The sequence below is a fragment of the Rhincodon typus genome, chromosome 5, assembly GCF_021869965.1.
Source record: "Rhincodon typus isolate 14 chromosome 5, sRhiTyp1.1, whole genome shotgun sequence".
Classification (NCBI taxonomy): domain Eukaryota; kingdom Metazoa; phylum Chordata; class Chondrichthyes; order Orectolobiformes; family Rhincodontidae; genus Rhincodon; species Rhincodon typus.
The window spans coordinates 95,101,895-95,126,213 of NC_063336.1; the positions used below are offsets into that span (position 1 = coordinate 95,101,895).

Genomic DNA, 24,319 nt, shown 5'->3' on the forward strand with positions numbered 1-24,319 from the left:
TCAGTCACTGAACATGTTCACAGGAGGCTGCCACTGTACTGTTAATATTTAGGGGAGACAGTAGTGCAGAGGTAATGTCACTACACTGGTCATTTAGAGGTTCAGGCTAATACTCTGGGGACATAGGTTCAAATTCCACCATGGCAGATTGGGAATTTGGATTCAATGAATAAAAGTCTGGAATTAAAAGCTAGCCTCAGTGTTGGTGACCATGAAACTATCATTGATTATCATAAAGACTCAGGTGTTTCACTAATATCCATTAGGAAGGGAAATCTGTGATCCTTGTCCAGTCATGCGACTTCAGAGCAATTGTAATGTGGTTTACTCTTAACTGCCTCTGAAATGGGGATTTACCCCAAAGGAACAATTAGGGCATGGACATTAAATGCGGATCTTGCCAGCAACACCCACACGCATGAAATAATAAAAGAAAATCAAAGTTTATTACACACAAAATAGAACAAAATCTATTTTACACCATATAAGAATAATTTGGAAAATATTATTACAAATATTTGAAATAGAGTTTCAACCCTTTTACCTGACTGATACTCAAACCTCAACAAACAGTCACCCTGTTTCCACTTTAAAATTTTTTGTTCAGTGGGTATGACTTCCATGATCTTTTTCTGACAAACTTCTGCATTCACTTGATGCTATTTCTTTAATCAACATCTCTTCCAGAGACCCTAAAACAAATTATTAACAAAGCTCACTTATTTCTTAACATGGTTTACTTACTGCCTCTTCCATAGCCTTGTATTTCTGAAGGTTTTCTTTTACACACATTAGGCCACTCAGAACTTTTTTCCTGCCCTGCCTATTTTGGAGCCTGCTAAACTGCACTGCTGTTGGAACAGGCCTTTTCCCTCTGAATGATCTGCTTCTCTCATCTGAAACAAAAACCTGCCCATTTAATGGTCTTCTGGAAGGTTCTGGCTTTCTGAAAGAACTTGTGTTTATCTCTGTCTATCTGTTTTATAGGACACTTTGTGGCTAGGCAACAGCTCTTTTTTTTCTCTTCAACCTTTCCTTCCGAAAGCAGTGGTCTATGCATTTCAAGGATTATTTTAGATTGCGTTAATTTAAATGCGTGTAAGCAAATTTCCCAACAACCCTTACCACTCACAGAACTAATCCAAGATGAAACTATTAATATGTCTCCCCTTTTAAAACACACAATATGCAAATAATAAATCATACATAAAGCCATAGATATTTCTGTCACTTTAAAACCCATATTTCTGAATAACAATAATCTATCATGAACCTTCATCACAGATACAATGTTATATTAAGGAGTTAGTAGAAAATACCTTTTCTGTAGTTTAATGTTTTAGCAGCTGTTCAGTTTGTTTTGATTACAGCCTATTACAGAAAAAAGTCTTAAGATGTGAACTCTTGTTGAACATTCTTTGAGGTGTTTACTGGGAAATTTGTATCTCATTTCAAAAGTTATTTGTTTTTATGTGTATTTATTATAACAGTCTTTATTCTAACAGTCACAATGTACATATTTTTCCCAATCATCCCTTTAAGTCTTTTTGTGATCATCTTAAATTTCTTCTGTCTTCCAGTGTCTCCCTGGAAACACTATAATGTTACTTAACATATCCTAATCTTTCATTGTCTTTAAAAGTAAGGTTGCCAATTCAGTACTAGTGAGAAAAAGAACCCTAACATGCTAAGTTAGGATACTTATTTTCTTCTCTCTGCTATCTATACTCAAATCAAGGAGACCCTTCCTTTGTACAGCAGCAACATATTAACTGAGGAAACACTTGACAAAAAGAAAGCCTGTTTCCCACCATGAATATTTCTCTAGCCAGTATTTTTGGAAAAGTATCATATTTTACAGTGCTCACTTAACACTATCTCGAGGTCCATACAGATTCTTAATATTGTGACCAACTCATTGCCATTCTTTAGCTTACTGGAAAGAGGTTTAGTTTGGACTACTGTAAAGTATTTGCACTAAGTAAAGGACCCAATTACTTGTTTAGAAGTTAAAAACAGAGCAGTGGAAATAATTGAAAAATAACATGGATGAGGTGCAGTTAAATATGTTACAAAGAGGATGAAAGGCAATTTGTCAAGGCTGGAGATCATTTGTGAAAAAAAAGGCACATTAAGAAAGAGGGAGGATGAAACAGACCAGCAATCAATATAAAGAAAAATATTGTGAACACCAATGATTGAAGGAGCAACTGGTAGTTAATAGTGAATGAATAACAGAGAAGTTTCAAAAGTATTTACCCTTTTTGTTTAGAAATAGTAGTAAGTAGGAGTGGTTGAAGAGTTAATAAAACAGCCACTATAATGATAAAATTCTCAAATTAAACTTATTAAACAAGGTGCAGCATTGAGAACTAAGATAGAAAAGTCACTAGATTCAGAGAAGATGAATTTCAGAATTTTACACTGTGGGAGATAACAGAGACACTAACCAGCATTCTTCAAGAATCTTTTGAATTGTGCCATAGAATCAGATGGTGGTAAATGTCAGTTAGACCTGGTTTCTGGGCAAATGCTCAGAGTCTGTCGCACTAGATAAAATTAGAGAACTCTTGGAATGATTTGGATTAGTCCAGAATCACAAAATGAAGCATGTGATTAATTACTGAATTTTTGATAATCGCAAAAATGCATAAATTAAGAGAATATGGTGACATTTAGAAATGTTGGAATTTTTAAACAGTATCACCTCTAATCTCCTCTTCCATTTTCCCTTGACCATTCTCATTGTACTCAAACTTCAGAATATCTAATTTCATTTTGAGACTCAACCGAGAAAACAAAAGGTGCCGTTCTTACTTTCTTCCAATAGGTCATTCTCCTCCGCTTCTCTCTCCATCTGCTTACACCATCCTTCCATCCTCTTTGTTTCTGCATGCAGCAGCTTCATGAACCACTGACCATCTCTTCGACAAGGGGACATTCGGCCAGTTTCCACTGGTTGATGGGTAGATTCCAGCCATGGATCCGGTGGTGGAAAATTAGATGTGTCAATGGGTGTTCGATAATCTTCTCTGTAGCCCAGAGGACCCTGCGTGCGCACAGTTCTGAGTGCAGTGTATTGGGTAGGGGTGCTGGGCTCAGAATGACGCTGGAATGAGGAACCAAACTGAAGTGCTTTGTCCTCAGTGGCAACTGGACTAGGAAATCCTTCTAGTTCAAGATCAGCCTGTACACTGGCTGTCACACTGTTTGAACGCTTAAATCGCCCGCGCCTGCAAAACACAATGAATATATTAACTACTAGATAAATTGAGAAAGTTAGATTTTTTTACTTTGGTGCCAGATATAGCATATCAATCAAACTGCCTATTTGAAAATCCTACTTGTTACATTAGAATTCTGCACCTTATCACAATTCAGTTCAAATTATCAACTTCATTCAAATTATTATTTAAGTTTTGAACTATGGTGGTAAGGATCCAAAGCACTAGATTTTCAAATAAAAACCAAAGGTGCTTGAGAAACTCAGCAGATCTGGCAGCATTTGTGGAACGGTTCTGTACAACAGTCATTTGGACTCGACGTATTAAATCTGCCTCTCTCCCAACAGATACTGCCAGACCTGCTGAGTTTTTTACAACACTTACTGTTTTTACTTCAGATTTCCAGCATCTACAGTATTTTGCCCTTACTGGATTTTTAAAAGCCAACTGGATCAGGTTCTCATGTACACATGGTTTGAAGATCACAGTCTTGGACTTCCTCTCTGGATCTCAATGCCTCTAGATCAAGTTGAAATTTTCACATGTTTGACAGAAGCTGAGCAATGGGAGACACCCTGATATTCAATTGATGGACAACTAAGCTTCTTAAGGATCTTGCTAAGGGATCTTTATGGAGAAGATTGCCTTTTTTAATGTTCATTTTGGAGAACTCAAATTCACAGGTGCACATCAATGCAAGTAGCTGGGTTTGTTCAGAGGACAAGAGAAAGTAAATTTAACTTTGTAGAAGATTGAATTTTGTTGGGCCAACTGGGACTGCACTCAACACTGGAACATTCTTATGTTTGCATACCCATTGTACTCTGCGCTTTAGCTCCTAGTCTTCTAAGAAACTGCCTGCACCATTTATGGGAAAGACAATGGTAGTCTCAAACATGACTGCTGCGTTTCTTTGGCATTGGCAAAATGGCAGGCAGCTCCTACCTCCTGGAGATGGTTAATGATACTGATTGGGCACCAGTCTCACTACCTGTCCATTTCCATATAAAAAAATATTGTTACACAGTAATGTTATAGCAATATAGCACATGGTCAGGCCTCATAATTAATACAGGTGCTGGGTTCAGACTTAACTTTGAGAAGCTGGCCCAACGTTATGCAGCTTATGAGATAAAATTATATCCTTTAGTTTTATAGTATTTCAAAAATTCCACTTAAAAGGTTCAATATAAGTAACCCATACGCATGCAAAATACAAAGATTTGTTTGCCTTTTGAATAAGAAATTGACATTCCATTTGGAAAGTCTGAAAAAATTTCTAAATCCTCAAATAGTTAAAAATGTCCAAAGTGTTAGGTTTCATTGTCATTTTGAAGAATATCTAGCAGTACAGGTTTAATGCATTTATTTTATTTCCCAGGTTGTCAACATGGGCATGATCTAGTTTGCGTTTATCATTCCGAATTGCTTTAGTGCCACTGACTTCTAAACAGAGTAACTGTAAGTCCTCACATACATAATTCAAGTGTTGCTGCTTTGAAGCAAGAAAGCTAGTTTCCATTTCATTCCCTATTGTTGATAATCCAAAATTTATTTTTATAATTTTTAAAAATAATAACTATGGTTCCAGTGTTACTTCTCATTTCTTTAGCAAACAATATCCGGGTCTCATTCAGCTGATTTTATAGTGGTGTCTTTGACTGATCATATAATCTATTCCACGTTTTGACAAAAATGTACTAGCTAAACAGGCCTTTTCAATAACAGCGTGGAGATTATTTTTAAACAACAATGACAACAGCAATGTTTATTGATACAGCAGCCTTTGGCTGGTAAATCATTTCATTGATCTTTAACAAACACTATTTGACACCTTGGAATATAGAGAAAGACTCTTTAGAACAAGTAATCAGAAGCTAGGTTAATGAGGAAAGTTTTGAAGGAGAAAAGAGAAGCAAATTGCTGGCGATGTTTAACAATGGAATTTCAGAGATTAAGACCAAGGCAGCTGAAGGTATGTTCACCAGTGGGTAGAGCAATTACAATAGAGGTTGTACACGAGACCAAAACTGGAGAAATTCAGATATCTTCATGGGTCATAGGACTGGTTGAAGATGCAGAGATTGAAAGTGAAAAGGTCATGGGTGGATCTAAAACGAGGATGAGAATTTTAAATTTGAGGATTTGCCGCACTGGAAGCCATGTTTACATCAGTGAAAAAAGGGTGAAGTTCAGAGGAAGGGTCACCGGACCTGAAACATTAACTCTGATTTTTTTTCTTCACAGATGCTGCCAGACCTGCTGAGTTTTTCCAGCAACTTCTGTTTTTGTACAGAACTTAGTCTAAGTCAGGATACAGACAGAGTTTTGGAGGATCTTAATTTTATGGTATGTGCGAGGCAGGAGGCTGGACATGAAGGCTTTGGGACAGCGGAGTCTAGAGGGAACAAAAGCATGGATGAGGGATTCAGCTGCAGGTAAGTTATGGTTTTTGGTTGTTGGGGTGGAGGAGGGTGGGGTGGGTTTCAGACGGAAATGTTACAGACATGGAAGTAGTCAGTCTTAATGCTGAGTGGATATGGGATCAGGAGCTTAGCTTGAGGTCAAATAGGACACCTAGATTCTGAACAGTCTGGTTGCCTCTCAGACAGTGACCCTTTTATTGCCTTTTACTTCTTTCACTTATCTCAAGTATACAGTGTTCAACAGCTGTTTTGCTGCTGTAATTGAGTTTGACTCAATGCTGCAAATAACCCCTGAAAAGAAAAAGCACTGACCATAACTTCTTAATTGAGAATCCTTCCTAATCAGCATGGGGCTGTATTAATGCTGTAATGAAACACAACTGGGAATTAACTTGTTCCCATTTACACTTCCTTTCTAATTCTCCTTAGCTAAGGAGTCTTTTCTTTCCAGATGTTTGCATGTTGTTTGTTTAAATAAAAACTAGATTGCTTAATTTGCAAGAGCACTCATTTCTTGCTTGAATTACCGTTTTTCATCTTCAACCTGCACTCCCACTGAGTGGTACTCCCGAAGGCCTCTGCTGTCTGTGTCTGAGTCTGTTGCTGTCTCCACGGCATCCACCTGGCCCAATATACAGAGTCAGAATGCAATAGAATCAAAACAATTACAGCACAGACAGAAATCATTCAGTGCATTAAAACCATAAGACCATAAGACATAGGAGCAGAAGTAAGGCCATTCAGCCCATTGAATCTGTTCCACCATTCAATCATGGCTGATAAGTTTCTCAACCCCATTCTCCTGCTTTCTCCCCGTAATCCTTGATCCCCTTGACAATCAAGAACCTGTCTGTCTCCATCTTAATTATACTCAATGGCCTGGCCTCCACAGCCTTCTGTGGCAGTGAATTCCATAGATTCACCACTCTCTGTGGCTGAAGACGTTTCTCCTTATCTCTGTTCTAAAAGGTCTTCCCTTTACTCTAAGGCTGTGCCCTCACGTCCGAGTCTCTCCTACCAATGGAAGCATCCTCCCAACATTCACTCTGTCCAGGCCATTCAGTATTCTGTAAGTTTCAATTAGATCCCCCCTCATCCTTCTAAACTCCATCGAGTATAGACCCAGAGTCCTCAACGTTCCTCATATGTTTAAGCTTTTCATTCCTGGGACCATACTCGTGAACCTCCTCTGAACCCGCTCCAGGGCAGTACATCTTTCCTGAGATATGGGGCCCAAAACTGTGCACTACACTCCAAATGTGGCTTGTCAGTACCAGCTCATTAAATGGTGCTATCTACAGTCATCCCAATTGCCTGAACCTTCTTATAATATGCCTTTTTTATTCTATTTGATGATAAATTCTGATTGAGATGAGATTTTAGATGAATCTTTGTTTCCTCCAGCTATTATTTTGAATTTCTTTTCTGCCACTGGTTTTACTATGATCCTGATTACTACACATGCTGGTGTACGTTTGAATAACAACTCATCTGTGCAACTCATGTAATGCAATGCTATTTACAGTAGTTACGTGTCCAACTTGCCATAAAGCGATAACACAGTATGGAGCTGGAGGAACATAGCAGGCCGGCCAGCATCAGAGGAGCAGGAAAACTGATGTTTCGGGTCGGAAATTTCTGAAGAAGAGTCCCGACCTGAAAGTCAGCTTTCCTACTCCTCTGATGCTGCCTTGCCTGCTGTGTTCCTCCAGCTCCACACTGTGTTATCTCTGGCTCCAGCATCGGCAGTTCTTACTATCTTTGAGTTGCCATAGAGAGGATATGTCAATGACAGCTTACCTGAATCCCAATCGAGGACCGCTGATTCTTCAGGTACTGTTCTGCCTTTGTCACATCTAAGGTTAAGATGGCTTTGTCTCTGGTTAAAACTGCACTGCTTTTGCTGTTATTGATAGCGTGGTGCTGGGTAGCAGCTGACTCCAGTGCAATGTTCACAGCCTTTGTACTGTCCAGGCTGTCCATTGAGTTGTAAATGATCCTGCCATCTTGGGGCCATGGGGAACTCCTCTGAGCTCGGTTCTCATGATATGCATCCTGAGTTGATTCTGTACTGCTCTGGGCTGTCACTGAAATCACTGGTTTGGATGTGGTTCGAGGTGGTACAGGTGGCGGGGTCTTTTTGTAATTAGTGCAAGTAACTGTTGAGAAGAAGAGGAAGGAAGGTTATTCGTAATGAAACTCTAAGGAAAAACACACACTGAGTAGAAGGGTAGTGGAGGGACAAGCCGAGAAATTGGTTGCACTATGATAATTCCAGAACAGGAAAGGCCTGTGGCAGTCCCGATATCAGGAATCAGATCTCATTCATGTGAGACTGATGACTTTCTGATGTCCAGATTGCCACTTCCAGGCAGATTTACTGGAGAAGAGGATTTCAGTTTCATGTAGGTTCTGGGTGAAGGCGGAATGATGGGAAAATGGGCCATAAGAAAGGGATGGGGCAGGGATTGGAAAGGGAGAAGGTGGTTGTGACAGAGGTGGTGATCAGAATGGGGGGAGAGGAAGGGAAGTGGGGAAAGTTAGAGAACAATTAACTGCTCCTTTCCCAACGTCACATTCAGGTATCTTTTTAAAACCTTACCATTTTGGTGGCAGCTTCCAGCTGAACCTTTAAGAATTGTTAATAGGTTGTTGTTCTGCAATTGCAAAATGTCTACATTTGTGTTTACAGTGAAGTTTCAAGGTCTTTCAGTAGTGTCTGTTTACTTTGCTCTGAGTCCATCCCCAGGCTTGACCAATCAGGTGCAGTCAGCACAGGCGAACAATTGAACACTATCTTAATTAGGACATTCAATTTTGCAAAGGGATCCTCAGCAGTTGTTAGCGCCCGTATTTACAGAATATAAAAATGAGAACTGTCTGCCTTAGATACCATAGATCCATCTGTCTCTTTTCACAAGCACAGAATGAACTCTCCATCCATCATATTGGATGTTCAAACTGCTTTGCAGTTGAAAAACAGGTGTCGTGCCTTCAAATTTCAAAGCCCAAAAGCTTGTGCACATTCTCTAAAGAAAACAATTTCCTCCACGTGTCAACAGATTGATTGGCTGGAATCACCTGTCTGTTAAGTCAACCCACAGACTGATTCAAGTCTCCAAATGTGACACAATTAAACACCCTATTCATAAAATAATTACAAATCAGCTATGAAGAAGCAACACAAGATAATCTGATTGTATGATTGGAGCATCATTGAAATCCAGCAATATGAAAGTAGTAATCAGAGTGCTCAAGCAATTCTTTCAACAACGAATATCTTTCTTCTCAGGATAGAATTGTATACACAAGTAAACTGGAGTGACTATAGTAACATATAAATGTGCTTTTAAAAATTGCTAAATTCAAAGGAAAACTCATTACCCTTGTTTATAAGTTCGTGACTTAGACCACTGAATGTGGCTGGGGACTGTGGATTCCTTGCTGAGCCCACCTTGGCATTGCCCATGTCCTCGATCTGCTTCTGAGGTCAGGGTGCCAAAGTCCATTTCACATCCGTCCTTCCAGAGCCAAAACTATACCATTCAGAGGACTATTAATTGAGGGCGAGTCTGGCAACTGAGGAAATTTCTGCCCCACTTCAAAAGCCATAATTCAGCCCATTGACTTTGTTCATGCTGGAATGTAGAAAACCTATTTGGCTCTGAAATTAGGCTGTTGTCCAGGACATGAAGGTAGAAATTTGGGTGTGATTTCCTGCTAGTCACTTGTGGGATGGCTAGTGCTGGGTCCCATGTTGCGAAGGGTCCTTGTCCTAACACATTTGCATTGTTCAAACTGTTAATTTGATCCCAAGCCAGAGAGTGAAGTATGAAAGTAGACGTACTGCACCAAACATCTTGATGTGCAGTGGCATCAGCGTTCACCTGTATGTCATTACTTTGAAATCCTCATCTGAAGCCCTGGCACAGAACTCAACTACAACCTTAACATGTAGTAAGCTGGCATATGGACTAGGGTCTGAATGCAGCCCTCTTATGCCTGGTAACACGTCACATGCAATGAGGGATAAACAATACATTCAGGCTTAGACATCCATTTAATGAATAAAAGTAAAGTGCAGTTCTGGAAGTCAGTGATGATTTCCTTATAAGGTGAATAAAAGCAAAAACTGCAGTTGTTGGAAATCTGAAGCAAACACTGAGAATGCTGGAGAAACTTCCAGATCTGGCAGCATCTGTGGGGAGAGAAGAAACGAATTAACATTTAGAGTCTGCTATGACTCTCGGGGTTGGTCAGGCACCCTCAAGTACAACATTTATGTGGCTATAGTTCAAAAATAAGTATAAATAGTGAGTATATGAAGGCATTGAATTGCAAAAGGCATTGTTGATGGTAAGCAAGCTCAAACCTGTCAAACACATAATTCTCACACAGGATGTTGTCAATTGGAATCATTGGACATTATGTAGTAAGAGATAGTAATGGCTGATTTTGCTCTCTGAAAATATGCTGTCCTGAGATTGGCCAACAAATTGAGCTCAAACATGACCTTGTTTCCTATATAAATAACTTTTTTTTAATAAATGTGTGGGATGAGGGCACCCCGAACTAGCCCATCCTTGACTGCAGAGGGCAGTTAAGAATCAACCTCAAGAGTCACATGTAGGCCAGACCAGGTAAGGATGGCAGTTTCCTTCCCTAAAGGATATTAGTGTACCAGATGGGCTTTTCCTCACAATAAATTCATGGTCATGATTAGCCTCTTAATTCCAGATATTTATTGAATTCAAATTCCACCATCTGCCGTGGTGAGATTCAAACACAGGACCTCAGAACATTATCTGGGTCTCTGGATGAACAGCCCAGCAATAATACCACTAGACCATTGATGCCATATCTCATTGGATGAATTATTTCAGCTTTCAGGAGACTGGTACTGCATCTTTCAAGTGGATAATGGAATACTTCATAGGAACATTAAGAAGAACAGAATATTTATTATCCCCTGCAGATTTTTTTTTTCTTAACTGAGTCAGGGCTACAGTTTTTAAATTTGCTGCTATTCAATTGTTGCTGCATTGAGTCTCCCAAATATTTCTTCCAGGTTGACAACAGAGTACGTTGCTTTTGACATGCTTAACAAAGACAACTAGGAGAAGCAAGGGAATACCACATGTTCGCTGATTTTAAAAAAAATGTTATAAATTTGGATAGCAAACCTCTTCCTGACTGCCATTTAAAAAAAAAGAAAATTGATTGCTTACTCCTGCCTATTTGTCAATATTTTCATGCATAAGTTGGAGGATATTGAAGTCATTTGAGTTTTTAGCAAGGTCAATGTACCCTTGAATATTTATTTAAATAAGAGAATAAGCTTCTGGTTTCAGGGTCTGCCTACCCTCCATGTTATGCTGTGAGCTTTGGGGTGGGTGGGAAGTTACTGGGCTGGCTACCCAATCTGTTTTATGCATCCACACAGAAAACACACTCATTATAGGTCAGTAATATCCAGCCTTTTCAGTAGGTAAAAGTTGAAGGGGAAAGTCAAAACAGGACAAAAAGTAATTGCTCAAGGAGTCAGGCTGTCACTGAGGCTCTAGCTTACAGGATAGAGGAAAAGACTGGCAATTAATCAGTGACAAAGGGTAAAACAGAAGCAGATTCTGATACCGAGAATATATTTATTGTTGTGAATTAGCTATGCTGAAAAGGTGCCCATTTGGAATGAGAACTGCACACGTTGAGAAAAGGAGACTACAGGTGTGAATTGGAAATGGACAATATTGGAGAATTGCCCAGAATGATAAAAAATGTGCTGTAAAATAATGTTTTCAAGCATTATTCTGATGTTTGGCACATGAATGTCTGATTAAATGGTGGTCTAATGATGCAATTTTTACACATAAATGAGACTGTTTTTAAAATATCACAATCTATGAGATGAAAGGAACACATTTCTATCCCATTTTTCCAAATGAGCCAGCCTGACACTTTACTCAGTTGATATAACTCTTGGCTGTGACCCAAAAATTTGTACGTTTAAGAACCACGACGGACAATTCAATATGATATGAAGGGAATAGCTGCATTGTTGGTGGAATTGTGTACAGTACTGCATCTCCCTTTAGCCTGAGGCAATTGGGGTTGGTAGTACCTGGCCATGGAAGTAATTGGATCCAATATGAAGGAGATAGCAAAATACTTTGCAATATAAAAAAAACTAGAAACTCAGCAGGTCAGGAAGGCTCTGTTGAGAAAACATTTCAGGCTATGATAGGTCTCCTGGTTTATAAGTCTTCAGATCCTGATGGACTTCATCCTAGTCTCTCAAAAGAGTAGGTTACTGATGTGCTGGTGTTAATGTTCCAAGACTCTGGAACAGTTCCATCAGACTGGAAAGTGGCAAACATAACTCATTTATTCAAAAAGCAAGAGAGGCAGAAAAGAAGAAACAATAGGCAGTTAGTTTGATGGCTTTCATGATGAATGTGTTAGAATGAATCATTAAGTGGATTATAACTAGGCAATTGGAAGATCTCAAGGTAATTGGGAGGAGTCAGCATGGTTTTGGACATTTTATTTTATCAATTTACTGGAATTCTTTGAAGTAGTAACATAGAGTCATAGAGGTGCACAACGCAGAAACAGACCCTTTGGTTCAAGTTGTCCATGCCAAGCTAAAATAATCCATTCCCACTTGCCAGTGTTTAGCCTATATTCCTCTAAACTCTTCCCATACATATATCCTTTCAGATTCCTTTTAAATGTTGTGATTGTACCAGCCTCCACCACTTCCTCTGGCAGCTCATTCCACACATACACCACCCTCTGTGTGAAAATGTTGCCCCTCAGGTCCCTTTTAAATTTTTCCTCTATCACTTTAAACCGATGCCCTCAAGTTTCAGACTCCCCTACCCAAAAAAGACCTTGGCTAGTCACCCTATCAATGCCCCTTAGCCTCTGACGCTCCAGGGAAAATAGCCCCAGCCTATTCAGTCTCTCCCTATAGCTCAAACTCTCCAACCCTGGCAACATGCTTTCACAAGTTTCACAACATACTTCCAAGAGCAGGGAGACCAGAACTGAATGCAATATTCTAAAAGTGGCCTAACCAATGTCCTATACAGCCACAACATAACCTCCCAACTCTTATACTCAATGCACTGACCAATAAAGGCAAGCATACCAAATGCCGTCTTCACTATCCTGTCTAACTGCGACGCCACTTTCAAGGAACTGTGAACTTGCACTCCAAGGTCTCTTTCTTCAGCAACACTCCCCAGGACCTTACCATTAAGTGTACAAGTCCTGCCCTGATTTGCCTTTCCAAAAAGCAGCACCTCACATTTATCTAAATTAAACTCCATCTGCCACTGCTCGGCCCAGCGGCCCACCTGATTAAGGCCCTGTTGTAGTCTGAGGTAACCTTCTTCACTGTCCACTATACCTCCAGTTTTGGTGTCATCTGCAAACTTACTAACTTTAACTCCTATGCTCATATCCAAACCATTTATATAAATGACAAAAAGCAGTGGACCCAGCACTGATCCTTGTGGCACACCGCTGGTCACAGACCTCCAGCCTGAAAAGCAACCCTCCAATACCAACCTCTGTCTTCTACCTTCAAGCCAATTCCGTATCCAAATGACTAGTTCTCTCTGTATTCCATGTGATCTAACCTCGCTGAATAGTCTACCATGAGGAACCTTGTCGAATGCCTTACTGAAGCACATATAGATCATGTCCACCACTCTGCCTTCATCAATCCTCTTTGTTACTTCTTCAAAAAACTCAATCACGTTAGTGAGACACGATTTCCCATGCACAAAGCCATGTTGACTATCCCTAATCAGTCCTTGCCTTTCCAAACACATGCAAATCTTGTCCCTCAGGATCCTCTCAAACAACTTGCCCATCTTGGATGTCAGGCTCACCAGCCTATACTTCCCTGGCTTTTTGTTACCACCTTTCTTTAATAGTGACACAATGTCAGCCAAACTGCAGTCTTCCAGCACTTCACCTGCGGCTTTCGATGATACAAATATCTTAGCAAGGGGCCCAGCAATCACTTCCCTAGCTTCCCACAGAGTTCTAGGGTACACCTGATCAGGTCCTGGGGATTTATCCACCTTTATGCATTTTAAGATGTCTAGCACCTCCTGCTCTGTAATATGGACATTTTTCAAGATGTCACTTTTTATTTCCCCAAGTTCTGTATTCTTCCCCACAGTAAACACTGATGCAAAATGCTTGTTTAGTATCTCCCTCATCTCTTGCAGTTCCACATATAGGTGGCCTAGCTGATCTTTAAGGGGCCTTATTCTTTTCCTAGCTTCTCTTTGTCTTTAATGTATTTGTAGAATTCCTTTGGATTCTCCTTAACACTATTTGCCGAAGCTATCTCATGTTCACTTTTTGCCCTCCTGATTTCCCTCTTAAGTATGCTCCTATTGCCTTTATAATCTTCCAGGGATTCACTTGATTCCTGCTGTCCATATTTGACATATGCTTCCTTCTTTTTCTTGACCAAAACCTCAATTCCTCTAGTCATCCAGTATTCCCAACACCTACCAGACTTGCTCTTCACCCTGGCAGGAACATACTGCCCTTAGACTTTCATTATCTAATTTTTGAAGGCTTCCTGTTTTCTAGCCGTTCCCGAACCTGTGAATTTCCGCCCACAATCAACTTTTGAAAGTTCTTGCCTAATACCATCCAAATTAACCTTCCTCCAATTTAGAACTTTAACTTTTAAATCAGGTCTATCCTTTTCCATCACTATTTTAAAACTAATAGAATTATAGTCACTGGCCCCAAAGTACTCCCCCACTGATGACTCATTCACCTGCCCTGCCTTATTTTCCAAGTGAAGGTCAGGTTTTGTACTTTTTCTAGTGGGTGATCCACATACTGATTAAGAAACTTTTCTTGTACACATTTAGCAAATTCCTCTCCATCCTAGCCCTTAACATTATGGCAGTCCCAGTCTATGTTTGAAAAGTTAAAATTCCCTACCATAACCACCCTATTATTCTTATAGATAACTGAGATCTCCTTACAAATTTGTTTCTCAATTTCTTGCTGATTATTGGGGGGGTCTATAATACAATCCCAATAAAGTGAAATTCCCTTTCTTATTTCTCAGTTCCACTCAAAAACTTGCCCGGACATACTCCCAGGAATATCCTCCCTAAGTATAGCTGCAATGTTATCCCTAATCAAAAACATCACTCCTCCTCCTCTCTTGCACCCCCTTCCAACCCCCATCCTTCCTATAGCATCTACACCTTGGAACATTAAGCTGCCAGTCCTGAGCCATGTCTCTATAATTGCTAAGATATCCCAGTCCCATGTACCCAACCATACTCAGAGTTCATCTGCCTTACCTGTTAGGCCTGTTGCACTGAGATAAATGCCATTTAATTTATCAGTGCTACCTTGTTCTCTGCTTTGTTCCTGCCCGCCCTGATAGGTTGACTTGCTCCTTTTCCCAATTGTACCAGTCTCAGGCTGATCTCTTTCCTCACTATCTCCCTGGGTCTCCCCCCACCCCCAACCAAGTTTAAATCCTCCCAAGCAGCTCTAGCAAATCTCCCCACCAGTATATTTGTTCCCTTTCCAATTCAGGTGCAATCCGTCCTTCTTATATAGGTCACTTCTACCCTAGAAGAGATTCCAGTGATCCAAAAATATGAATCCTTCTCCCCTGCACCAGCTTTACAGCCACGTATTCACCTGCTCTATCCCCCTATTCCTACACTCAATAACTCATGGCACTGGGAGTAATGCAGATTTTACTACCCTCAAGCACCTACTTTTTAAATTCCTAGACAACAAGGTGCAGGGCTGGATTAACACAGCAGGCCAAGCAGCATCATAGGAGCAGAAAGGCTGACGTTTCGGGCCTAGACCCAACTTCCTATATTCTCTCCTCAGAATCTCGTCCTTTTCTCTACCTATGTCAATGTGTACAATGGCCTTCTGCTGGTCCCTTTCCCCTTTGAGAATATTCTGCACCCTCTCCAAGACATCCTTGATCCTGGCACCAGGGAGGCAACACAGCATTCTGATGTCTCACTGTCAAAGGCAGAAATGTCTGTCTGTGCCTCTGACTAGAGAGTCCCCGATCACAGTTGATTGCTTGAAATCTGATGTACCCCTCGTTACATTAGAGGCAGTCTTGTTACCAGAAACCTGGCTGTCAGTGCTACATTCCCCTGAGAGTCCTTCACATCCTACATTTTCCAAAACAGCACACTTGTTTGAGATGGGGATAGCTACAGAAGCCTCCTGCACTGCCTGTCTACCCCTCCTACCTTTTCTGGAGGTTATCCATCTACCCCACTGTATCTGTGGTTTTTCTACCTTCCTGCACTGCACTTCCTACACTCCATAGTTCCTGTAAATTCCTCATTGCCTCTAACTGCCGCTTCAATCAATCCATGCAATCCAATAGGATTTCCAAACAAACACTCTTCCTGCAAACATTATCATCAGCAGCATGGAAACTCTCCCTAATCTCCCACATCCGTCATGAACAGCACATCACTTTACTAAAGGCTATCTTTGCACCTTAATAATATATATAATATATAGTATTATTATATTATAATAATATAATATATTATATTATAATAATATCATATAATATTATTATATTATAATAATATCATATATATAATAATATATATCCCAGAAAAATGTCCAGTCTTACTGCCCTATAAACACTGTTCCAGGCTAACTTAGTACCTATATTCTATATTTTTAAATTTAATCAAGAGACATCTCAATAAAACATATAGTAAAAAAACCCCACTCTTCTCACTATTGTAGATTTACAAGAAAAAAAACAGTAAAGTTATACTTAAAAAAAAAAACACTTGGCTGCTGCTCTGCTGTGAGCTTCCCCATACAGGTTTCCCCCAGGTCAGCTTTGAATTTCACTGCTTGTTTATTTTTCTTAGAATGAACTTTGATGTCCAGCCATACTTGAAACCAAACAGCAGAGACAGTCAGCTGTTCAGGTTCACCGCTGGGTCAGACAGCTGTGCAAGTTCACTGCTGGGTCAGACGGCTGTGAAGGTTCACTGCTGGGTCAGTCAGCTGTGAAGGTTCACTTCTGGGTCAGACAGCTGTGAAGGTTCACTGCTGGGTCAGTCAGCTGTGAAGGTTGACTGCTGGGTCAGACAGCTGTGAAGGTTCACTGCTGGGTCAGTCAGCTGTGAAGGTTCACTTCTGGGTCAGACAGCTGTGAAGGTTCACTGCTGGGTCAGATAGCTGTGCAGGTTTTTGGCTCCATCTGTTTCATGTCCCAAGTCGTCATTGCTTTAACTCTTTTCCTCCCTTTTGAAAGTGCCATTGGTTTGATTTCTTTTTATTCCCCAAAGTTTGAAAACAATGCAACAACTTACAAAACAGTAATTACTGCTCCTAGAATATGAAGAAATCAACTCCAATACAAAAAAAGCCTCAAAAATGGACGAGCTCTTACAGCCACAATTTTTCCTCCATCCTGGATTACCCCAAATCCTATTTCCCAAAACCAAAGCTATGAAAGAACAAGGGCCTGTTGATGTCCTGTGCCTGGCTTTTCCAAAAGGCATTTGACAAAGTTCCACATTCCAAGGATCAAGGAAAGTGCATGTACTCTCATGCTAGAAGAATTAGTAACAGAATGCTGAGCTACAGGCTACATTACTATCAGAGGACAATGAAGTAGAAATAATAATAATATAGATTACTTCAGTACATGAATAGAAATATATGACAGTATGGTACAGAATGTTGAGAAAGAATAGAATCAATAGGAAAAGATTGGATATATGCTGGTTACATTTGAAAGGTCAAGAAAATAGAAATTTCCACCTTATGTCTGGGGAAAATTATCTAGTGAATTGTTCCAAACAGAATACAAATAGATAAAGTAAACATTTTGTATCTGTGGTCTTTTAAGGGAATGCAGCAGAGTAGAACTCTGAGCCCTAGATTTTAAGATGTTGATTCTGACCCAGATGCTGGGATAGGATTCCTTCCATATTGGGTGGTAAAGTCACGTCTGTAAAAGTACATGAATCATCCTTATATGTTGAACCTGAAACCTGAAGAAATGTGGCAGCCAATTTTTATACTGTTGCTATGGAGAAATAGTGGCCATCTTTTTAAAAGCAAATAACTCCTTTTGGGCTTGGTTACCTTTTTCTCAGGACATTCTTAAAACTCAAGTATTTATGTCAGCATTTAGCCAGTAGAATTACTGGCCTGACAATTCTTATTTTAGCAAAGCTCATGCAAAGCTTCAAACAGCGAGAGAGGGCAGTGGTGGAAATCAAGACCTCCTGCAGGATCAGAATTTGAGATGGTGCAAAATTGGGGTACGAATGGGAAGCTTACATTATCAACGATTTTAGTGAATCAGATAAAACTTGGGGAATGTGACACAACTAAGTTAGAATTGACGATTGTAACCCATAATGACTTCAATGTATTAGAAAAATCACAAGAAGGTGCTTTTGGTCACCATTGAAAGTGACCCCCAGTAACAGAATGCAAATAAAATAAAGCAACTATAACTTGACTTTGCTTGATGAGACTCATGATTCAACATTGCAGTGAACTAACATCAAGTTGAATATTTGGAAAAATGCCAACCATAAGGGAAAAGACAAACAGATGAGGCAAAATGATTCATTAGCATTTTTTGAGTAGGACATATGGGATTACTTCAAAGAAGTACCAAGGAATGTGCAGAATAAAAAGAAACTCCATTAATAATAACACAAGAAAGGAAAAATAGTTAAACTTCACAAATTTTACAGAGGATTACAGGAAGCTTTAGAATTATGTCAAATTGTTAATTACGAGGGAAGTGTGGGAACTGGAATAATATCAAAAACAGCAAGAAACTCTTGAGTACCAAAATAGCAAAAGGATGGAAGGGAAGATGTGCAAACCATACTAGAGGTTAATAAGTAAGAAACCAACGGTAAGTGGAGAAAGAAAATGTACACAGTGAATACTTCCTTGCAATATTAACTTATACAATGCCATTTGTTAATAGAAATAAGTTATTTGGACCTATGCAAATTGACATCAACACATTATACTTTTTCAATATATCTGTAGGTCTGAAGTGAACCAATGCCGAAGGACAGTACAATACCTATCTATAGAAATAAGAAATGAAATCTAAAACGAATTAATAATCAATGTGATGGGTCACTGATTGTTGGGACATTCCAATTAATAAAGACAAGCTAATGTTGGTCCCTTTAGAGAAAGTGAACAAATCTAATCTGGGAAACTGTAGGCCTATTTGCATAAAAATAATATCTGACAAAACAATGCAATCCATTGTCAGAGGGAAGGTGAAAGCTACCTATTGGAGAATAATCTGGAAAACAGTGGTCAAGTGGTGAGGTGAGGAAAATTGTACCTAATTTTCTTGACTTCTTGGAAAAAGTTACACCCAAAATGAACAATGAAAAGCAATCTGATATGGTACTTTCAGATTTCTAAAAAGTATTTATTGAGGTTGTTAGGGAAGGCTATATGGGAAACTGAAAATAGTGGAAATTGTGCAGCAGCTATCATTCAGTTGGTAGCATTATTGCCTTTCAGTAGGAAGGTTCTACACTAAACTCCAGCATTTGAGCACCTGAACTAGGCTGACACTACAATGCCATAGTAACAGAGTTCTGCATTGTTGCAAGAACTATCATTTACATCAGAAGTTAAAGATCCCCGGCCCCAACCCCAACCTTTTCAGGTGGGTGTGACAGATCTGGGGCATTTTTCAAAGATACTCTACAGTGCTGCGGCAAATACCTTAATTAATACCACACAAAGCAAAACCCTTTTGCTCTTTACTGGATCTTGCAGTGTGCAAGCTGTTTGCCACATTTTCTCTATTTTACAATAGTGACCACATTTCAAAAATAGTCCAGTAGATGTATATTGCTTTGGACATCCTGTGATCATGAAATGCATTGTATAAATGCAAACCTTGCCCTTAAAGGATAAAGCTTAGATGAGGATAAGGAATTGGCAAAAGGAGAAGCAGCATGGGTTGGTGGTCATGGGGAGGTTGGTGGAGTGGTAGTATGGAAATGAATGATCTTTATCTACATTGATGACTTTGATAAAGAAACCCAAAGCAAACTGGTCAAATTTATAAATACTGTTAAATAAGGGGCAGATAAGTTAGAAGCAGCAGCCAAGCACTTTCATTCGGAAATATACAAAATCGACTAATCTATGGCAAATAAAATTCAATTATAGATAAGTACATCTTGGAGGAAAAATGACTGTCACAAATATCTATTGGACTTGTGTTGATAACAGATTTGATATCGAGCTTGCCAAATCACTTCAAAGAGCGACACAGTGAGTCGAATGCTAAACTATATCACAATGTTACCTGAATAAAAGTCAGAAGGTATTTTGCTAAAATTGTGCAGAATCTTGGGGTATACTGTATAAAGTATGGCCTCCACAACAATAGGTTGAATTCACGACATAGTACTTTAATCAACACAGAACAGGTACTTAGGTAAATGCTTTCTATTTCCCTCTTAGTATTTGATATGATGTTTCCCAAAACTCACTTTCACAGTCATATCACCTTCTTCAGTGACTGTCTCTGATTCCAAATTATCCCTCGAGGATTCCAATTGAAGTTCCAACCTTCATGTTTCAAATCTAAGCAGGATTGCAGGTATCTTTGGGACATGTAACACTCCCTGGACGGCATTCTTGCCACATCCTAAGATCCATACTTAATGTTGTGTGTCGCCAAATGCACACTATTGACATCTCTCGCCATCAGTATTGCCTCACACTATCTCAAAGCTGTCCTGGCCCTGAGTTCCATTTCATTTTTCATCTCACTTGATGCCATAACGAGAAACATTTTCTCTTCATTTCAGGAATGCAAGCTCCAGCAATTAATGTATACCGACACCGTTCTAGATCTTTCCTCCCCTCCCCTTTTCTCTGACTTCATCCCTTCTTCAAATCACACGTCTTGTCATATATTCACTATACTCTCTGACCTCCCACTCCCTGTTGCTGAAGGATCTGGTGCTGAATAATGGAATCAGTGCACGTTTACCTCAATGACTTTCAGACACAACATAACGTTGAACTCTTCATCTGTTGCTTTCACCTCCATGCCCACTTCTTTGGACAGGAATCCTCACTGTTTCACAGACCCTTTCAATTGTCTCTACCATGCCCCCTTCACCTCAACCTATCCTTCTCACCTCTTACCTGTCTCTTATCTCTTCAATGTGATCAATGTTAGTTTCTCTGCTCCCCTCACTCACTCTAAACTGTGTCCCTCTGAAGTCGAATGCCATAGACAAGTCATACTAGACTTGAAACATAAACAGATGCTGTCAGACCTGTTGAGATTCTGCACTCTTTCTGTTTTTATTTCAAGTAATTACGGATCATTTCAGGATATGTCAGGATTAGAACAAGGGACCATGGATTAAAATGGGTGAAAAAATGTTGGGTAAATATTCTTCCAGTCAATTTAGCATGATTTTCTGGATAGGAAAGTGAAAGCAAAAATCTTCTACACATTCTACATGCAGTTGGATGATGATATACTTTGATGTTTTTCTTTATTCTGGATGAGTTAATGCCATTCTCACCACTGTTGATTATGTGCTCTTATAATAAATTGACTGGACATGCATAAATTTACCCATTATTTGATTAAAGCAAAATATTGCATACTAAGCAAAAGAATAAAAAAGGTATACAATAAAGAAATAAAGAGAACATGTGAAATTAGGAATAGAATTTTATCTGAGTAACTCTGGAAGGGTGATTGTAGACTTGTCACTTGCTTTGACAGCAATTTAAAATAGAAACTGGATATTTAGATGTTTAGATAGAAAGTGGAGTACAAGCCTAAGACTTTACAATAGTGGCCAGTTCTGGTTGTAGCACTTCCAAAAAAATGCAGTTAAGATGATTAACAATAAAGCAGTAAGAATAATTGTGAATGCTGTATCAATCTGTACAATTGGAGAAACTTAACTTCTGCAGTTACAGAGGAGACTAAGAAAGACTTCATTGAGGTGTACATAATAGTTACAATCAACAATATCAACAATATTATTTCAAGGTTGTAGATATTCAAGTTGGGGAAACTAAATTTACAAAAGATCATCTCATTAAAACTCTATATCCATGGACAAAGTCCAAAACATTTGGGAAGTTGTAACATGCCATTTAATGTTCAGATGGGTGAGTTGGAGCATTACAAGAGTTAGTTCAATGAACATATTGACTTTTTTTCCCTTAATCATAGAATCCCTACAGTGTGGAAAAAGGCCATTCGGCCCAACAAGTCCACACCACCCCTCTGAAGAGCATCCCACCGAGACCCATCCCCCTACCCTATCCCTGTAACCCTGCATTTCCCATGTCTAATCCACCTAATTTACACAGCCCTGGACACTACGAGCAATTTGGCATGGTCAATCTTGGACTGTGGGAGGAAACTGGAGCATACAGTGGAAACCCACGCAGACACAGGGAAAATGTGCAAACTCCACACAGACAGTCACCTGCAGATGGAATCAAACCTGGGTCCCTGGCACTTTGAAGCAGCAGTGCTAACCACTGAGCCACCATGCCGTCTCATGTATTGGTGATGCATGTGCCTGCTAACTGAGTAGTTATCAAGAATGTCACAAAATAACATTATAATTAATGTAAATTAACAATGGATTTTCTTCACCTCTTTTATTATCTTCAGTTTTCTTGCCATAGTGGAAGATGGCTTTTCTTGAGTAGGCTGAATTCGTAAAATAACTTGTGGCATGTGAACCGAGAAATAATCTAAAATTCTGCTAAATAGCCATCTGTGAAAAGTGCTTTTTCGGAAGATTTCAAATGTGTTACATAGTAAACTTTTGCAATGCCATAAATGAAATTAATAAGAAGACTTCATATAACAGGCATTCTCATGAGATAGTCCTTAAAACCGTTATGCATACTGGTGTAACTAAAAGGCTTGCAAGAAAAATGTTGAAGCATGTTAAACCTAAGTAACAGATTACTTTATTAATCAGGCCCCTTGACGGGGATGTTCAAACAACCTCTCTCAATTTATACTGATCTGCCAGCACTCCAAGTTAACATATCTGCAGGTTCATTGACTTATTAATAGCGCACAGCAGATTATAAAAGTATAAATAAAACCAAAAGCAAAATCTAATTCAGTGCATTGGCTTCTATTTCTACCATGGAAACCTAACTTTAGAGAAGTGAGGTTCTCTCCCCTGGGGGTAAAACCAAAGCTGCCTAACTGATGGAACAAAAATCACAACACAGCAGTGCATGGTGCAGGCCGAAATGGACCCTCACTCCCTTTCCCAGTTTGTGTTGCTCTCTCCTTCTCTAATTTGTGTTCTTCCCTTTCCCTCCTTCAGTTTGTACTGTTTTATTTCCCTTCCTTAGTTCATATCTCAGGACTCAGATTTCCAGCTGTTTTTCATCAGTCCTGATGCCATTATTTTCACAATCAGTGATGAAGCAATGTGTTTCTGAGTGGTGAGGAAGCCGGTAAGGGTCAGACAGCATAATTTAGTTGTAAACTGTTCCCCATTTCAGGTCCACTTCTCTCTCTGGTATCACTGGTGGCAGTACGTGGGAGACCAATCTTCATTCCAGCAGACTCAGGAAATCAGGGTGACCGGGAAACCAAATTATGATATTACCAACACTGATGTTTTACAAGTGCTGCTCTATATTAGAAGGTAGTTAAAAGGGGTTAGACTTAGGACACTATAGTGAGAAAGTTTAATATTTGATCTCCTGGCCTCCTAGATGCAGAGCTTGACAGAGATTCCACCAATTCAGGAAAACTCCTGTTCATTCAAGGAGGGTTAAGTCTGTGGTGTTATACGAACTGTGAACATCAACTTGTTGCCAATTTAGAGTGTCCAAAGTGATGTGAGTATCATTCATTAGTTCGCAACTCTCAAAGGAGAAATTCTTGTGGAAGTCTAGGTTTATGAAGATGCTGCATATCTGTTAGCTTGTGCCCATTAAGGGAACTGTTTGATCTCAAGAGATTGGGAAACCAGCATCAGGCCTCTGGGCACGATGATCATCATAAGGGTTCCCACTGTTTTTAACGGGGGAGAAAGTCAAAGCACAAAGCCTGTTCAATGACTGAATTGCTCAACTGAAATCTAACTTGCATTAAAAAGAACACTTAAAAAAAAAGTGTTAAGTGCAGTTTGAAAACCAACAAACTCCACAGGATTAATAAAACAAGTTGCACTTTAGGAAAATTACATGTTGCAGAGCTTCAAAACTTCAGGTATATCTCTCGGGATCATGCTCTCTTTTTTCCTGATGTTTGCTGCCTAAGTTCAATTTTAAACTTGAGCTAAATTCTTAAACTGTGGCTTCAATGTATTTTGTCACGTTGAGTTTTATTTTGCTGAGTGTAGGTTGTGAATGAATTTTATAACAAGTAGTTCCTATTTGGCATTTGGGTGCAAAAAGATTCCATGTAACAGATAAGATACTGAGGTCTAGTTTTTGTTTTTCTCAAAGGAGCATCTCACCTTCGCAAGGGCAACTAGGGATGGGCAATAAATGCTACCGAGTCAGTGATTTCCACATCCCACAAGTGAATAAAAAAAGGCTTCCAGATTAGTTGCAATGTTTTTAATCTGT

At 39.5% G+C, this 24,319-nt stretch overlaps 1 protein-coding gene across 1 annotated transcript in view; it reads right to left on the reverse strand.

Annotated features, from left to right (window-relative positions):
- LOC109932846 (disks large-associated protein 2-like) overlaps positions 1–24,319 on the reverse strand; it is an 86,220-nt gene that overhangs the window by 10,587 nt on the left and 51,314 nt on the right. Inside the window, exons 6-8 of the mRNA XM_048597011.1 lie at positions 7,451–7,805; positions 6,178–6,272; positions 2,818–3,233 (exon numbers count right to left, since the gene is read on the reverse strand). Of these exons, the coding sequence (XP_048452968.1) occupies positions 2,818–3,233; positions 6,178–6,272; positions 7,451–7,805 (866 nt within the window). The remainder of the gene's footprint in view (positions 1–2,817; positions 3,234–6,177; positions 6,273–7,450; positions 7,806–24,319) is intronic.